Consider the following 19,481-nt stretch of genomic DNA (forward strand, 5'->3'; position numbering starts at 1 on the left):
AATGCTCATTTCCTGCAGTTCAGCTGTCAGGCAGAACTGCCTCCAATTTAGAGTGAAGCCTTGGCTCTGCCTGATAGCATTGCTCTCCTAGACATGAGTGATGAATGGAAGAAATGACAGTCTACACAGCCTAAAGCAGCAGCTGTGAGGTACAGGTGGGCAGTGTAGTTACAACAAAGGCACATTCTGAAATTGGAGTTTATTTCATCACAAGTATGATGACAGTGTTTTGGTCAAAACTGAGAACTATTTTTAAAAGTTATTGTAATTTTGGGGTTTTCTATTATTAAGAGCTCTGAGATTACCAAAGAGTGTTCTTTGGTGTTATGTATTTATGATCCCTCTTACAACTCCTCCATTGGTAACATGTTTTTCTAAACCAGAGTACACTGAAGTCCTAAAAATAGGGTAACTAGGCTCAGGATTGGTAGGTATGGCCAATGAACGTTACTATGCTCCTAGAGAAAGAGATCTACAGAAATGATGCAACAGATGTTTTTTGACAGCCTTCAGAGCCTAAGCATCTCATACCATTAGATGCAGAAAAATTTTCTTGTGATAAAGTTGGTCCCATTGCAGCCTCCTTTGTCAGCTGTTCAATACTTACACAAAGCTATTTGCTTCCCCACAGATAGTAAAATTAAGACAGTCTAAATTTCTAAGAAAGAGCACTTACTCTGAAGAAACGTTAAGAGCAAACTTGTCTAGCACTTTCTAAGAGCTTTCTGAAGCTACAATTACCCAAGATGGACAGAGTTGGTACAACTCCTAGTTTACTCACAACAGAGTAGCCCAGTTTGTAAGACAAAATCTCGCAGTGTTTCAGAAGTTTCACAGAATTTAGTTACATTTGTGCTATAATTAAGTTGCACTCATCCTTGCTTACCACCACCAAATAGATTCACAACTGTAGCCCAACAGCTGAGCTGGCACGGCAGCCACAACTGGGTAAATACTGGCTTTAACAACAGTGACCTCATCAACTACGCTGACTCACAGAAACAAACTTCTAAATGAATGTTTAGAGTACAGAAAATTTTGCACCACAAAAAAAAAAAACCAAGACAAAGTTGAACAGTTTCAACAAACTCATTCTAAATTAAGAGGCAAGTAAATGAACAGGGTGCTTGTCATTGTAAAACTACTTTGCTTGAGGGAAAATTCTGCTTGGCCATTGAACATCTGAAAGGCTTCAAAAGATTAATTAAATAATCCTGTCCAAACAGTTGTTCCTTAATGCTCCCATAAAGAATAATACTAATTATGAATATCCACTGTACTCAATGTGTGCATTTGGAATTAATTTGGCAACTGTGACTTTTGCTCAAATATCACTGTTTCACTAGATTTTTATTTTTGGAGGGATTTATCAATTGAAGAGCTCCATTTATTCACTACTTAACTTCTTATGCTTTTCCATATAACACTGTTAAGATAGGAGCTTTTCAAGAAAACCTGAATAAACAGCTGTATCTGTAGATGAGAAATTTGGTGTTGCTGGGGTTTTTTTGTTTGGTGGTTTGTTCCCCCTCAGCCACCTCTAGAGTTCTGAGTGGACCATCCAGGGCCAGAAAAGCAGCTGTGACCCTTCACTGCTACATATCCAAGGATCCCCTATATAAATCACAAACAAAGCCATGAGAACAGAGAGCTCGCAGCAAGAGGTAACAATGAAGTTTCATGCCCAGCTGGGCCCCTGTGAGACTTCCAGAGTTTAAGGGGAAGTGTTGTGTTTGCAGTGCCCTGTACAACCAGTGCCTCGAGCACACCTTCGCACCATCTGACCTGCAGGTCAATGAAGTTTTGCCTACACAGCAGGCAGAGAGGTACCAGTCATATCCCAAAGCCCAGCTTTAGATCTGGATACCACAATTTAATTGTCAAAACAAACCAACCAAGGCTCCCAGGCCCAGGACGATCCAGGCCAGGACTCAGACCCAAGAGCACAATCAGCCATTACCCTTCCACTGCTACCACCTTGTGCTCAGGGAAGGATTTGCCTGTGCTTATTCCACATTTACATTTGTCTTTGCTGTGTAGGTGTAAGTAGACCAACTGTAGTAACTGACTACACAAATTACAACTCCCCTAAGATACAGTATTTTTTCATTTATATGGTGTGTGCCCTTAAAAACCAAATTAATAATAGGTTGGCACCAGTACCTTCTTCCTACAAGTGGCAAAAACCAACTGCTACAGAAATAGATTTGAAGTAAAGCCATTGATAACCCAGTTCTTATGCACATTTGTGTCCCGCATTTGCAGGAATTTTACTTTATGGAAATGAGAATTCAATACATTAAACAAATTGGAAGATCACCAACTCTGAATACCAAAAAAGAAATCTCAACGCTGTACTTTTCCTTTTTTAAACAAATATTACAAAATTGAATTTTATTGAGTTTCACACAAGATGCACTTATAAAATTGATACAGAATGTCATTCAACAGAAAAAAAATGAAAGCAATTTCAAGCTTTCTTTAGCAACTGCTGAATAATTATAAAGTAAGATACACCAAATTGACAGATAATCTTAATTTCAATGTGTGAACATCTCCAATTAGTATAAAATACATCAAAAATTAAAGAATTTCTAATTTGTCCACAGCACAAGTCCTCTTTGTTTTACTCTCATCCCTGATCAGTAACCACAGATTTTGGCCATTACTCCCACTACTCTTAATGGGAGAGGAGAGGCTGAAAGACTGCAGCAACAAGTTCCCACTGAGCAGACCACATTAACCTGTACTGCAGTTCTCATTACCAAGTCTGCTCAGATACATAACAACTCTGTCCAACTGCCTCCGTTTGCTGTATTACTGTAGTCCTGCAAGTTTCAGGGATTAGCATATACAATAAACTTTCAAATGTTCATACAGCAAATAAACTTGGGCTTTCCCACTCAGACAAATTATGAAATTAGCAAAGAGCAAATTGTCTTCATTTGTCCAGCACTGAAGTACTTCCATGATACCTTCCCTTGAAAAGTGAAACTGGTGCTTACTAAAATGTCTGAAAGGCATAGCAAGTCAATGCTGTGTTTTAACAACATATGAAGAATTTATCTTTAACTAAGGAGTCTCTTCTGATACAAGACTCCAGCCCAAGTTTTGAGCTCAAATTTAATCCATTCTTGTTCTGAGGATTCAAATCTTTTGTCAACTCTTTCACAACTGCATCTCACACCAGAAATTAAGATGCATTGTAATGCTTTATAGATCTACTTGACTACAACCAATCAATTAAATTAAGATGGATAATTCTAATTTGATTGTCAGTATTAGCTTTTACAAGCATGTTTTCAGGCAAGTTAATACATAGATGTCCTTTTTCTAAGAGTCAAATGCAAAAGGCAGTTCTTTTCTGCTGTGTTAACGCCATACGTACAGTTCCAACATGACACTTCTTTGCTGCAGTTAACACTGCTGTTCCTTAACATTAGAAGTGTCCCTTTAAGATCTTTTCCCACAGCAACAAAAAATCCTCAGCTTTTAAAAGTAATTTTCTAAATAATTTGCCTTGCAGGACACACAACACATGAAATGGATATGCTTCATATTTGCCCAGTTAAGCAGAACCTTCATTACTGTGATCTTTCCTTGGTGTTCAGTATTCAGATAAAATACTATGCAGTAAGTCTTTCACTTAAAGGCAAAAATTTTATTCTGATTACAAGATTTTCAAGATACATCTTGAAAAGGTTTTTGTTGACAAGAATAACTATCTTGACTTACTGGTTTATGTACCAATGCTTTATGCGTTTGTTGATATAAGCACAAGTTTTGAATTGCTTGCAGATGTTTAATAAAACACGGTAACTGGATAGGCAAGCTTCTGGTCAAGTTGTCATACATTTCCAGGAATATCCTTACACTGGAGGAACCTTCATGAAAAATAGTGTTCTGGAAGCACAGTTTCATAACGCAGAACAGGATTATGGTTTTTTCCAGTCTGTTTTCCAGCAAACTGATACTGCAGCTCTGCCACCAGGCTAGAGACTCACGATCCACCACATTTTCCAAGAGGCAAGTTAAAGATCACTTACTTGACCTGACCAGATACCAAGCCAAGTTACTTGTAGAAAGAAATTAATATTTTTTTTGCCATTAATAATTTAAGTTTTTAAATAAATATTTATGTGCCTTTTGGCAACTGTCCATTCTGGTAGCATCTGCTGTCCCAACAGCTCAGTATTCTTAGCACATTGATTTAAAAAAAAAAAAAATTTAGTCAATTCTGTTTCCACAAATAGTAAACCTGTCTATTTCCAACAAATCTTTCTTTGCAGACCTGTGTTTCAATTCTGAACTGTCTTGGCTTATATCTTTTTCTTCTCCATCAGGAGTTGTCAGAAATTGATCAGAATTGCTTGTTACAAGTAAAGATGGCGCATTCTCCTTCTGATGCACAGGTTGATTGGTAACTGATGTAGACCCATTTTCATCTGTGGAAATTCCTGTTGAAACAGAAAACAAAGATAATAATGAATTTAACATGGGTATACTGATGCAATTTGTAACATCCAGATTCATGCAAAGCTATCCTAAAAAAGCAGCAGAAGAACGCTTTCTAGAAGCTACTACCTCTTCTTAGCTTTACTGTAAGAGATTTCCTTTCGTAATTTAGTAAATGGATTGAAAACTAATTTCACAGAAGTTCAAATAATGAGCAAGAGCATACGCAGCAGAAGGGAGTGTATTTTTCTGGTTTACATGTTCATTTTTGTTGGCTTAAGCAAAAAGATTTTTGACAGATTTTGTGTGAATCACACAAATATTTTCTACTGAAATGAACAAAAGGAATCTCTGTGGCAGGAATTAGATGTACCTAATCCTCTACATAAGTACAATAAACCTGCCTTCTCTAGGGATAGCTAATAAATGACTCATGCACTGCTACACACTTTATTAGCACTGGCTCTTAAAGCAGTGCTATTAAAGATGTCTATTTTTATTCCTGCCTCTTACTTCAGTGGGACTGAACACTGGCTTCATTAACCTAAGATATTTGTAAGTAATATCCATGTATTGTTTCCACATTATGTTAAAATATTTAAAGAATTAAAATGCACAAGCAAATGGGAAAGAAATATTTTTTTCTTATTTACTATCTCCTTGTAAAGACAGAGGTATTGCGTCTAAAGGAGCCTGAAAAAATCTGACTGATGTGGAGAGTACTGGAGACCAGCCCAAGGGAACCTTGTCAGAATGGCAGCACTACACAAATTACTACACAAACTTATTTCTGTAGAGCATCTGTTCACAGTATACCAACTACTACTTGAAGGTACATGGATTATGCTCTACAGTCTAATGCAAGTTAAAAGTAATAAACTTGCACTGAGAAAGGAGACCAGTAATGCTAACTGTAGAACTTGGTTACAGACATAAGTATTTTCTAACTCATCAGCTTAGAGACACAGCTGGTCAGCTGTGATTACCAGTTATTAGAATGTTCATCCTTCAAGAGCAAGTTTAAAATTTTATTCTTCAAAATTTTAACTGTTTCTGTGGATGAAACGGAAATCTTCAGAAAATAAATTGATTTAAACTATAAGCTGGCAGAAAGGGGACCAGATTGATTCCCTTACCCTAATTCTAATAAGAGATGGGCTGAGTGATGGTATTGAAAAAAAACTGATGAGTGGGAGACAGAGATTAACTTAGATTGTAGACTCCAGAAGTAATAATGCAAACACATAAAAGCTGTGAAAGGTAAAATTATTCACAAAATTGATTTCTAGTAAATAAAGAGCTGTTAAAAAAGTATAAAATCCCCAAGAACTCTAAAATCAAGCCTTTTAATCACCAGTAGGAGCTCTGAATATTCTGAATAAAATCGGCAAAAGCTTTTTGGTTGTTACTTTTTGATCAAAATCTTTCCATGGGAAGAGGAAATAAGCATCTCTGCTACTTCAGTTAAAAACAGTGTTCAGGATTTATATACTGTAAGTTTAAGGCTCAGTATAAACTAAGTACAACTTACTAAGTCTCATACCCAAGTGGAGTGCTAGAATGTTTAATTAAAACATTATGATCACGATAGTCCTCCAATGAAATGCAAAAGACATTCAGACCAATTCATATTACATTCTTTCATCATGAAAATAAAGCAATTCTATGAATTTAAAAATAAATATCTGCACCAAGTTTCTGCCTGTTGTGATTTGACACAGGTGAGATGCAGAGATTTATGACTGAAACTGACAGACCCTTAACTCTCCTACTGCTGGCGAGACACTCTGACGACTAACAAGCACCTTGCATTTCAAGCTGTTCATGTTGTTGGCAAGCAGCAGCAAACACAATAAAAGCATCACTGTTAAGTTCTCTAGGGCTCTCATTGAGCTTTTCAGAGAGGAAGATACAATCCAATTCAGTTGACTGGAACAATGAAGGTTTCTGTTTCCTTCTTTAATGTGTCACAATAATGCCACATTCCCATTATATATTAACTGCTAATGCCGACGACCTCCATGAGAAAACTGCACTGCACAGACTTGAAATAAAGTGATAGAGACCTGCTGGAATTCTTACTTGGATTTCATAAAGCTTTTCAATATTTTTTCATGACAACTACAATTAATTATACCTATTTATACCTATGCCTGAACCTACCATGTTTTACATTCATTTCCATCAGAAATACATAGATTGCTTTCTAACTAAACTTAAGCACTGCCACAGTTGATATGTAAATATTTACTTATTTGTGCAGCGACAGGGCAGAGGGGATTGGACTACGTGATCTTTAAAGCTCCTTTTCAACCCCAAACATTCTATACAAGCAAAAGCCTGCCATTGTTCCATTGTTTCTATCACCTTTGTTTTTATCCATGCATAACGGTGGGATCTTATCAGAGACAGGAGTATTTATTACCAAAAGAAGATGCATGAACTAAAAGCAATAAATTCTGTTACATTTACCAACTTGTGTTCACAGTTGTGAGATGGTACACTTAAGGTCCAGCAACAGGGTGAATTTGCAGCATTTAGTCTGAAAAATTTTTACTGAAAACAAACCAAGGCAGTTAGCCTTACCTTGGGTAGATTTAAACGTGCTTTGCTGTTTGCCAGCTGTCTTCCCTGGGGTTGCAGTCAGGACAGGATTGAATAATTTCTCCTCCATTTTTGCTTCCTTTACATATTGACATGATTTCCCCAGCAATACAATACTGTTAAGGACTTTGAGAGATATTAACCTGAAAAAAAATTGTTTACACATTTGCATTAGCGTATGAAAATAATTGCATATAGTTAGTGCTGTCTTGGAAGGAGTAACTAACAAATCCTTCCAGTAACAAGATCAAAAGGTAATTTCCTTTTCCTAACGATTTGTTTCAGATTCAATGCTAATTTTTTTTTCCTTCACAAAGCATCTAGAGAAAATCATCAAGCTTTATCATTTAACTAAAGGACTACAAGGACAATTAAGCAGCCATTTAAGACATCAAATATTTAAACACAGAAGGAAAAAGGGCCCACAAAAGTCAAACTTAAATGCACTACTGTTAGAACTGTAGCCTAAGTGTGCCCAGCCAAGGATCACTGGTCGACTTTGAACCACAGGACAGCAAATATAGAATAAGGTTGGAAAAGACCTCTAAGATCATTGAGTCCAACCATTAACCCAGCACTGCCAAGTCCAATATCTACCTTTCACAAACTACAGGCTAATTGTAATAAGTCCTTTTTCACATCACAGAAGACAGACCATAAAACTCAACAAATCCAAAGAAGTAGCACTGCATTAACATCATAGCACAGTCCAGCTGGTGGCAGATTCCTTTTCCACTAGCACTAATTTGCAGCACAGACTTTGACAAATTACTGAATCCCTTTAACACCTGTCTTCTCATTTGAAGAACTGGGATGTCTCATCTACCACCAAGTGCTTTTAGATTTACCACTCAAATGAGCTTTGTAATCTCTAAGTTCCATCACTAGTTAACACACGACCCACAGACCAATGTCCGCTGCCGTGAGGGAAGGCTCACTGCAGAAAGACAAGGAAACAATGATCCATTCTCTGTAGGATGAATGAGACACTCTGTAGGCAAATCAAGCTATGTAACAACAGTGAACCAAATGTAGACTCTAAATTCATTCTCCACTCTCTGAAAAGTCTGTTCATTATGTACATCACTAACAGACTAAAAAGATAACTTGGAGTGAACATTACAGATCCATGGAGCAGGTCTAACTACTTAATCATTAAGTGACCCAACCAGACTCCAGCGGCAGCTTCACTCTCTCTCACTGCATTAATGTAATCAGAACTTGTCAAACACAAAAACACTTTTAAGGGAATTTTTTAAGGGAATTTTATGCAATACATTTACTTGTAGAAGAAATTTAGAGAAATGGAAGAATGAGCAGAGCACATCACTTTCAGTACTCTGAAAAAAGTGACATTTTAGTATCCAAGCAACCACAAAGAAAATATCGTCTTATACAAGTTGAAAGCTGTACTTCTCTACAATTGTATTAGATTATTGGGACAGATTTTATTTCAGAGAGTTGAGAAGTTCTCCGTGTTTAATGTTTTAGAGGTGTTTTCCTTATTCTTCTTATGTAATATGTTTTTGTTCTGAGAGTAGGTTTTTACAGCATGATTTGACTCTGATTTAATGAGATAAGAAGTTGAAAAGGCCATAAATCAACACTTCAGTGTATCAGTTCCAGCTTCTCATGGAAAATTATGCAAGTGTTTCTGGCAATTCTCCTTTATTCTTTTCAGCCAGCCCACCCCAGGCTCAAATTTCTAACAACAATGTAAGTTTGCAGTTGTTCAAAATTCTAGAAAAAGAAAACTCAAGTTTCATATACTGGGCAAGACTTTAGTACTATAATTAACAACTGTGAGATCTGTAAGTTATCAATACAAAACAAATTCCTCCACATTACAGGCTCAATCCTTTGCCCAGTTAACTGTTTCAGATTTTATCATGTCGCTTCTCACATATCTATGCTATACTAATCTGATGAAAAGCTGAAGTTTATGCTCACAACACAAATTACTTGGAAGATCCAAGAGGTAAGTTAGCTCTAAATCTAACATCATGGCAGAAGTAAAACTCTGTTCTCATTTTTCTACAGGGACAAAATAGACCAAAATGTATTTACTCCTGTGACCTATGCCTTCAAAGAGCAGCATTTAATACTTCATGTTAATCACTTTATTTCTTCCTGCCCTCCATTCTCCAAGCCACAGCGACAGCGAAAAATCCAGGACTGGGCTGCAGCAGTGGAATGGTAGAAGAAGGAAAATATTACATAAGTTGGGAAAAAGGAAAAACCAGTGTGCAGCATGAGAGTGCTGAGCTTGGTATACCAGCTTGAATGTGATGATTAGGGGCTAGTGCTTTCAATTATATAGACCTGGCTTTAGGGAGAACACAGGCACAGCATGTAGTATGCTGGGGAAGAAATCAAAGTATGGTGCAAAGGAATGTGGCTGAAATTTTAATATTTGTCCTATATGCAATATCTCAAAGCCCTAGCTGTCTAACACTAAAAAGATGTGTCCCTACACTGATGTGGACTAGACACATCTGATCAAGTTCTACCTTTTTTTTTTGCAGATAAAGGTCAGATTAGAGATAAGAGTCTCCCTATTAATGAAAAATGTGGAGCAATCCTGTTCTTTTCATAAGCTATTGTAAAACAGTAGTCTCCTCTCTTCCCCTGTACCTCCAGAACCACTCACCCAGACCTAGAAGACACTCACTTCCCAAGCCTTGCTGCCTTCAATTACAAGCACAACTTGATAGGACACTGGAAGAGATATTCCCACAATATTGTAGGCAGGTTCTTTGTAGCAACTTGAATTACTTAATTCTTTAAGATTAATTTTAGGATGATTCCAATATGTATCAGTACTGAGAGACAACAAAAGCTGACTGTTCAATATACAGCTTTCCTAGAAAGTGGCCATCCCCTCTGCAGTCTACAGCAAGTGCCTCAAGACAGGCAAACTAGACTGCATTTACAGTACAACTATGCATGTCTCAGAACTACATACTGACTGGTGAGAAGCTAAAGATAACACAAGTATAACAGACTGGGCAGTGAAGGGATACTTGCAAAGCATTGGTTTTGGAAAACAAATTGCCACAGGACATTATATTTCTAATTTGAGATTACTTACTGACTTCACCCATCCCAGAAAGGTGAACCTTGCATTTATTTTTTTTTTCATACAGCAGTTTCCTAACACAAAGTAAACCTTGCATTTAACTACCAGAGAGAAAAATTCACAATCTGCTCAGAGCACTTAAACTGCTTATTTTTGTAGGCTTACTGAATTTTGTCACAGAAAGCTTCATTTCTTAGAATTCAATTTCCCTTTTTACACAGAAGTATGGTGTTTGTCTGTCATAAATGTTCACAATCATTTTCCCATTAGTTATTTTCATTAGTTACTTATTGAGGGCTATAATCCCTCAGTGCAATTACAGCACTTAGGGATCAATCTGCACTCTTAATTTCAGATTATGAGCATAAGCATTTTACATTTATGTTCTACTGAACATAAACTATGCTTACAACAGTATCTAGAAGTATCAAGAGAAGCTTCTTTCATATATCTGATCAAATAATAGTGAATACTTTTTAATTGTATGCATTTACTTACCCACAGTAGAACAGCACAACACAAACATAAGCTAGGACTCCTTGTACTTTTATTGAACTTGTTACGACTCTGATGAGCTGTTTTAAGAATAAAAGGTCATCAGTTAAAACCTAGCACACAATTATAAATAGAACATCGTAACAAACATTTCTTATTTGGTAAATTCAAGAAAAAGTAGAAACATTTACATTAACAGAAATTTATGCTAATGATCTCCTTGGTAACACTAACTATTCAAGTTTTTGGGTTGAATAAGTATTAAACTAGCACTTAGTTGCTGCTCTGACAAAACTGAAGTCTGATAATGTTTCCTTCACCACTGACTCTCAAGTAAAATAAATGAAAAAAGCCTCCAAAACTCAGGGGCTGGAAAACGAGTTAACAAATTTTGAGGAAAATGTCAAGAGATGCTGATGCAGCAAAAACAGAATCGGTGTTTTGCACCAAGCTAACCTTATGAATACAAAACTGCTTTGTGGACTAGGCTTATGATTCCCAAGTATCACTAACAAGTGATCCTGAAACCTCAGTTTTACTTCAGTAGTTCACAGTTAGGGTTTCAAGTTAGCAAAGCACCTAATTTTATTTTAAACTTATTGGTCTCCAGGATATTATGTCATATCAGAACACAACTTAAAAAAAGCATTTCAATTAAATTCTGACTGGATGTACTTTACCTTATTATAAAAGAAATAATGATTATGATCATAGTAGTTTTGTGGGGTTTTTTGTGGTGATTCTTTTCAGGTTTTGTTGGTTTGGTTTTGATTTGGTTTTTTGTTTGTTTTAAATCCTGGGTACAAACCTACATAAAGCCTGTCAACAGTATTTTCTCCCATCTCTATGAGAGAACATATTTAAGTTAATTCATACTGATATTCTTCCAGGAAAATTGCGAATTAGCATATTTGCTGGCAAAGCAAGGATGCATTCCCAGTATTATGATAACTACTGCTTGTCTGCATGTGTGTATAGGGAAAATTACAGCAGTTATTTACAGAAAACATTCTCCAATAGTTAATTCAAGACAGACAGCGTGTGGACAAAGTTCCATTAACAAAGTGATTCATTTTATAGCAGCATGTACAAGTAACAGTCAACTATTTCAGAATTATGTATTCTGCAACAGCTCAAAAGCTCAGTGCCCCATATAAAAGAATATTTAGTCATTAAGCATGCCATCACAGGGACAACCACAAGGACTACTGTGAAAAACCTAAATAAACTGCTGCACTACTGCTAACCTTCTGGCAACCAGCTGCTTTGACTATTCCAAATGAATGAATAGGATAACTGCCAAAAGTAATATATGTTTAATAAACACAGATGTAGTTTAATTCCACTGGTACAATTCAGTTCTTACAAATTCTACCAAATTAATACATATTCGATTTTCTATGAAAGGCATTCTGTGTTCTAAGAAACAGTAATGCATTTTGAAGTCATAAGTAGTATGTGATACATGTTATACTGAATGCTAACTTAACTGTCCAGCATCATTTCAGTTAGTTAACATGATAATTTCATCCTCAAAACATCCAGTCAGCTATCTCAGAGGCACACAGTCTCAAAAGTGAGATCTTATTGACAGAAGACTGATAGGAAAGATACAACTTACTAAAACAGCGAGTGGAAGAGGAATGAAACCCATTCTTCTGGAAACTGAATCACTATAATCTGTATATGCCTAGGAAAACAAGAGGAAGAATAATGAACTACTTATGCAAAGGAATGAGCTTATTTTAGCTTGGCACACCCTCTAGATAAGAATAAAGATCTGTTAACAAACACTTTACTGGCATAAAGTGTACCTATTCACATTTTAGAATTCAAATGAAGATAGCTGTACCCTCAGACAAAAATGTGATACTACCATGACCAGTAAGATTAGCTTCAGTGTTCTAAATTGAGAAACTGGAGTATAATACAAATCTCTAAATCGGGAGCAATTAGGACACTGAATCCAAAGGCCCTGTGATATTTCCTCTGTACATTATTAGTAGCTTAGAGATCTTTTTGTATTAATTTGACTGATCCTCAAATAGTCTACAGAAAAATCTGTAACAGGGATAAAAGAACAATAATCCACCACACTAGCAATTTAAATTATTTGACAAACATCTATAATTAGCCTTAATATAACTGTGTTAAAATAATTTTGAAAATGTGTTTACATTTGAACACTCAAAACACTTTGCATGACAGCTTGCCTGCAGTACTGAATGTCACACCAGAGGTTAGCACATAAATGACGCTACTTCACTTCCCACAGGGGATCCTTAGGAAAAGTAATGGAGTTATCAAGACTAAAAAACTTGTTTTTTTTTACTATCACTAAATTATTAATAATTAATTATTTCTAACTGAAGGTGCCTAACTTCTTTATGAGGTTTAACTACTTCATTCCTCACAACAGCCCTAGAAAACTACAGAAATTATTGTAATAAAGTCCATTTAATAGTTAAAGCATGTATCTAGAGCACTGATGAGTGGAACCCTAACGAGACCTCCTCCAGGAAAGGTGTGCTGTAAACAGTCTTCCAAAAAATTGTACTAATTAAAAACACAAGAGGTCTGTGTGTTCTATAAATACCCATGCCACAACAGTAGCATGCATGGTGCAAACATCCATCTACATCTGTGCACCTTCTCTGTGAAGAAAGAGAAATTCCTAATGAATCCCTTGTGATTCCTAATGAAATTCTTAATGAACCCAACACAGTTAAAATACCGTGAAAAGAACAGGAATCTAAAATTATCTCAGGAACATCCTATTAAGCTTGCTTACTTCTCATGTATCTCAAAAAGGTAAAGATGTGACAATCATCTGCTTAGTGTAAGTGTATTTGGAAGAGACTTCTCAACAATATATTAAATAAAGCCTGAGCTGACCTGAACAACTGGATAAAAATAATAATATAAATCACAAGGAAATATTCATTATCTCTTGATTAAGAAAAAGCAGAGTAGAATTTCAGCAGTGCAGGAGTGTTACAGTACTGTATGTATTTCTTTAGTATTTTTTTAGTATTTTTTCCAATATCCCTCCCTCCATAACAACTATGTCAGTTAATACAAGAAAGTTCCTTTTATTTTCAGGCTTACATTTTTCTGTCGGCTGCTAACAAGGTCAAATGCAAGACTGGCTCTGTATTCACTGTAGACCTGGAAAGAATCCAGCATATCAGATGTGTGATTAATTTGTTATCATGCTTTATAAATGCAACACAGATACTAATAAAATATTTACATAAAATATTATAAACTTATGCATTTGCTGAAAGAGTCAAAGCCATTTTTTCTGAGGTCTGACTGCACCCTTCAAAAGATGAGCCTCTACGTCTGCAATAAAGTACCTTGCATATATATACAACAAACAAACAACGCTTTGTTATGTTCTAGGAATTGAATGAGACTTTATAAAGTCAATGAATTTCAGGCTCATCAGAAACACAAAATAAGACAAATCACATTTATTTTTTTCCTCACAGTTCATAATTGGTTTTAAGCTACATGAAAGCTAGCACTAGGATCAAACTACACAAATGAGAGAGTTTTCTTATGCACTAAGCAAGTGAACCCACAAAAAAAGCAAACTGCATCAGAATATGAAGTTTTTCATTCTCTTTAAAACAGTTCTGCATATTAAGACAGAAAAGCATCTATTTTAAGTCTAAGTGGCAGGACAACTTGCACTGCAGGTGTTAAAAGTTCTGGAAAAAGTCTGACCTAGCAACCATAAATCTTTAGAACTTCATACAAAAAGATCCAAAGTTTGTTAAATAAACCCTGCAAAATTGCCAGTCACTACCCCCATCCTCCAGCTGTTTCAGCACTCTGAAGCATGCTACATTTTTGGCTACCATGAGTTCATTACTGCTCTTTTCCACACTCTCTGTACGAAAGTAGGGCATGCATAAATGCCTCTGGCATAAGGGAGCTTATTAAGTGCATCTATTACACTTGTTTCTCTCCTGCACAATGCAGTTACTTTAGAGCTGCTGAAAAAGACAGCACTCCACAAGTTTTGATCTCATTTCCTGAGAAGTGGTTTTAATAGTGAAAAGACACTAACTCATATCTTCACAAATTTATCAAGTGTATTTGAATTCAAACAATGTGGGAGACAAATGGTCAGTGTATCATGCTGCAACACACAAGAAGTAACCTCATCCACTGCTTTGAAAGAAGGACTGGATAATATATGCGGCCCAAGAAATTTCAGGAGTGAGAAACTAACATAACCTACTTCATATTAGTGCTCCAGGGACAGTGCAAAAAAATATCTGATTTCAGATTCCACTTTTAACACACACACAAGAACAGAGTTAAATTAGCCTAACAAGGTCTGTTTTTAAAAGTCTGAATTTTAACTTACAAAACATTTTGTTAGGAAGAGGTACAAGCTCTGTCTAGACTGCAGAACAAGTGACCTTCTGTCAATTTAACTAATGATCACTTCACAAAAGGATCTGCCAGTTATGTGAATTGTAGCTATTATGTGAGCTGTTACACAACACTTGCAATAATTTATGGATCTGGAACTACTAATTTAGAAGCAGAGGTGTTACTTCCCCATTTAAAAGATTCTCAGACAGATTCTAGCAAGAAATCACTAAGATTTCCCAACTTACATACTATATATGAAAATAACTATTTTTACATTTTCTACACTGGAAAAATTAAAAAAAAAAAAAATTAGGAAAATAATAAATAGCAACTTAAATAGCACTCAGCATTACAAGCAGGATACCTACATCTGCTGTGATGTCATTGAATTTTGTTATAAAGGCGTGTTTCACAATATCCACTGCAATTTCTGAAGCAACCACCATGCAAACATCTGGGAATAACACCCAAAGATGATCTGTAGGTTGGGAAGAAACATGTTAGGCCATTTAATTTAATGCCAGTATACCAAACAAAGATTATAACACTTCTGCTCAACAGCAAAAAATCCTCAAGAATCTGAGAGTCCATGACTTTACATCACCACTCAGCACGTAATATGCATCTTCCTTATTCCACTGCTGTTCTAGAAACTTATCAGGACTATACAATCCCACCACAGGTAGGATAAGGTCCCAAAGTCTTTACTTTGTAAAGCTTTATCTCTATTAGGAAAAAACCTTTGTTTGTATAAGGAATAGGCAGAGCACCTGCAGTTTTTGATGCTAAAGGTAAAATTTAGGTAGACTGGTAACATTAAGTCAAAATACACCTCATAGATCAGGCTCAAAATTATTAATGTTTTAATAAAATAAAGATCAATATTTTACTCAATATTTATTCCATATGGTATTAAAATCCTAAGTATAATCAATATTAAATTTAGAATGGTATTTTTAGCATCTGAATCAAATTCCAGCCTCACAAAATAACATTTTCTGGGGAATCTTTCATTCTCTAGTGTACTCCAAGGAAACAAAAGGGCAGGAAAGAAATCATTCCAGACACTAGAGGAAACATAACTATGCATGTTTATGGCATAACAACATATATTTCTAGCAGAGAAGATAGAGTCACTCTTAAAAGAATGCCAGAAATAGAAAAATGAGAATCTAAGGTATTTGACAAAATTAAGATTATTTAATTAAATGTTTTAGTTACCCTTATCTTTCAGATTGAGGAAAGAAGCAAAAGATACAGTTGTTGACTGGACAGGAATTTGCCATGTTTTATTTAATTCTTCTACTAGTTTACTCACCTGGATTCCATGAGAACTGTTCCATATTTCTTAGACATACAATTAGTAACAGCACATAATTGGTGAACCTCTCCTTTATATCTAGACCAAATAAAAAAAATGCTGTTAACTCAAAAGAAACATTTGTTTGCATACACAGGTACCTACTCATTTTGAGGTTCTATAATCTATTAAGTTTTGGGTTAGATAATCTTTTCCACAAATTATTTAACTGGCTGGTAATGACACCACAGACAGGATTTCCGCAGTAGGCGGTGCCCTGGTCTGTCTGATTCTGCCTCACCTCAGGGTTCCAAGAAGCAGAAGGGACTTAAGTTGTGACCTACTATCACCTTTTCCAATATGTTAATAAAATGATCAATTTTATTGATAAAGTTTGTGCATTTCTTCTGGGATTCAAAAAGAACCAGCACCTCCTAGCATAAAAATGGAGAGAATATACCCATCTGTCTTTTCAAGGTATTAGTAAGGTGCATTTAATTTTCTACAGATCATGGATATCCAAATTGCTACATTCTGGGTTCAGTAACAGGAAGAAAAAAAGTTTCAAGACAACTATTATGGCTTAGCTAGAAGGTTCCTACCAGTCTTTCACACTGCCACCTTAAAAGGGACCAGCAGGATGTACCACCAGTTATCAAAACTGTAAGCACTGTAACACAAAAGCATTCTGACAACAGACAAAGTCCTATGACTTGCCCTCCCAGACAGGGCAGTGTTTTTTTTTCAGCTTTGGTGCCCTGTCTCCAGAGATGATGCATAAACCACCTTCCTGAAATTACTGAAAAACAGGGTAAAACCTGTCACAACTAGCAAGTCCAAAGAAGTTTCTTTAGAGGACAGAGCTATTAGGAAAATCTGTGAAGATACTGTTATTGCTTGTTGCACCTGTTAATAACCATTACAATAATTTCTTTGTGGGCAAGTCACCTCCAAATCCGAAGGGTTCACTTCATCAAGCACCTCCTATATTCTGTGGGGTTCTAGCTACTGGCTTTAGGAAACAAGAAATAGAAATGTTTGGAAGAACACATAAGGATTGAGTTGGCCAAAAAAATATTTGATTTTGTGCCAGCTTCCATCATCTCTGACTAACTACAGTTGAACAACAATGCTCATGGCTGCAGTTGTATAGGGTGTGTATAGTTTACTATAGTATAATAATACTCCTCATTTTAAAAGAGAAGTTCGAAAATACTTTCAAGCCTGAAAATATGGAGCGAAAAGAAAAGAACAAATCCTCCAGGAGAGTGGAACAAAAAGTACAGGATTCAAGAAGAATGAGGTTGCATGTACACACGTAAAAAGACATGTCTTGGGGTACATAAATTCAGGCTTGGGAAGGGTCAGAGGAAGCACAAGCTTCCAAAACTCAAGAATTGGTGTATTTATGAGGGAAGAAACAAGGAAATCCTTCAGGACAATAAATTTAAAGCAGAAAAAACCAGGACATAGGTAAAACCCTAATCATAATTTCTCGGTTTCTTGACAATAACACTCCAGCAACTCAAGTATGTTCTTCTGTCCTTCTAAATTCAAAAAATACTGCCCAGATGACCAGAACACAATATTTTCTGAAAAATCTAGTTATGAGATACCACTTGAAGCTGTCACCAATGGATTAAAATGCAGTCAAGCATGTATTGATCTAAATACTTTATCACACCCATTAGCAATCTGGAAATTATCACCGTGTTTTCAGACTTTTGCCCAGAAATCTCAGCAAGGTTTCATCTCGCATTTCCCACATTGCATACTTCTACACTGCCATGACACATCTTTGGTCAGCAATGTGTAGGACACCGCACAGATCTCATCTTCAGTGCTTCAGATCTTCAGGGGCCTTTATAGATAGTTATTCTCAAGTGAGAATTAGGGACCTTAATTCAAGTCTAAACATTAAAGCATGTCTCAAGCTAATCCTCCAGACATTTATTACCTGCTTGGTTTATGTACCTCACCAGACGCTGGGATTAAATAGAGAAGGGACATCTTGGGCTTTAAATTTCTGCTTGTACTATAATAATAAACATTTTTCTTCCACTAATTTCTGAGAGTGGGTGACAGGCTGATACCTATTTTCCCCCTCTGCTTATTTTTCCTGTTCTCCCTGGCCTCCCTTCTAATCTGTTATCTCTGCTGCCACAGCTGTTCAAGGCTGTTAGGAGTGAGACAAATGACTGTGGCTGCTGCTCTTCATCCTCGTCCCTCTCATCAACTGACTGTCAGAGATGCAAGCAAGGGAGACAGCATTTTACAGCAGTTTCAACAGTAATCCCAAACAATTAAAAAATTCATTTCATTTCTCACCCTTATGGACAAGGACAAAAAAGGCTTCAGGATATCCAAATCAACCACTGGTAATCAGTTTTAAATCCCAGTTAAAATTTCAGAATACAAAATATGCACGAGTAATGTTTCATCGTTTATTACACAGTTGTTTGATGCTATATATGTACTTTTTTTTTTTTTTTTTTTAAGGTGAGGGGCATTTCCTGTGCCCTGTATTGCCACTTAGATGATGTGGTGAACTATGGAACTACTATAAGGCTATATCTCTAGATTCACACTTAAAGACAACATGCCCTTGAAGAACAACTAAGGCAAAATAAATTACTGTACTTGTGAATTTGGTGAAACAGTGACGAGCCACCAGTGTTAGTGTTCAGTTACAGAGAGCTCAGGTAGTAGCAGAAGGAAATTACTCTGTTCTGTTTTACCATAACAAAGAGTAAAGTGGAAATGAAGAGTGCTCTCTTCTTCTTTCTCCATCATGACAATCCTTAGTTGACATTGATATAAGCCATTTCAACTCAGTTTGATGTATATCCCATGAAATATTGATGAGAAGCATATCACAAACTGTTTTTCTGTTAGAACACGGTGTAGCTCCAATAATCCTTTCCATTATAAGACAGGGTTAAATGAAAGCCAAAACAACAGACTGAGGACATTTTAAATGGTCTTCAGCTACCTCCGCAAGCACATGATGAAGTTTACTTTCTCAGTGTTTATGCCCCTAAGTGTTGACAACCTGACATCTAGCACTAATTCAGATATATTTATCCCCTTGATCGGCTTCTTGTTGGCACATACCATGCATAATCCTGATGACATACCAGGCATGAAGTCCCGATG

At 36.2% G+C, this 19,481-nt stretch overlaps 1 protein-coding gene across 3 annotated transcripts in view; it reads right to left on the bottom strand.

Moving 5' to 3' along the window:
- Positions 1 to 2,358: 2,358 nt before the first annotated feature.
- The window catches only part of TAPT1 (transmembrane anterior posterior transformation 1), a 50,159-nt gene continuing 33,036 nt past the window's right edge, over positions 2,359 to 19,481 (bottom strand). For all 3 annotated transcript variants that reach the window (XM_050338201.1, XM_050338199.1, XM_050338202.1), the window contains 7 exons: positions 16,344 to 16,424; positions 15,394 to 15,503; positions 13,742 to 13,801; positions 12,255 to 12,323; positions 10,637 to 10,713; positions 7,042 to 7,202; positions 2,359 to 4,457 (listed from right to left, as the gene is read on the bottom strand). In XM_050338201.1, coding sequence (XP_050194158.1) covers positions 4,228 to 4,457; positions 7,042 to 7,202; positions 10,637 to 10,713; positions 12,255 to 12,323; positions 13,742 to 13,801; positions 15,394 to 15,503; positions 16,344 to 16,424 — 788 coding nt within the window. In that variant the 3' untranslated portion in view covers positions 2,359 to 4,227. The remainder of the gene's footprint in view (positions 4,458 to 7,041; positions 7,203 to 10,636; positions 10,714 to 12,254; positions 12,324 to 13,741; positions 13,802 to 15,393; positions 15,504 to 16,343; positions 16,425 to 19,481) is intronic.

The sequence above is a fragment of the Myiozetetes cayanensis genome, unplaced genomic scaffold (assembly GCF_022539395.1).
Source record: "Myiozetetes cayanensis isolate MyiCay16 unplaced genomic scaffold, myiCay2020 scf7, whole genome shotgun sequence".
NCBI lineage: Eukaryota > Metazoa > Chordata > Aves > Passeriformes > Tyrannidae > Myiozetetes > Myiozetetes cayanensis.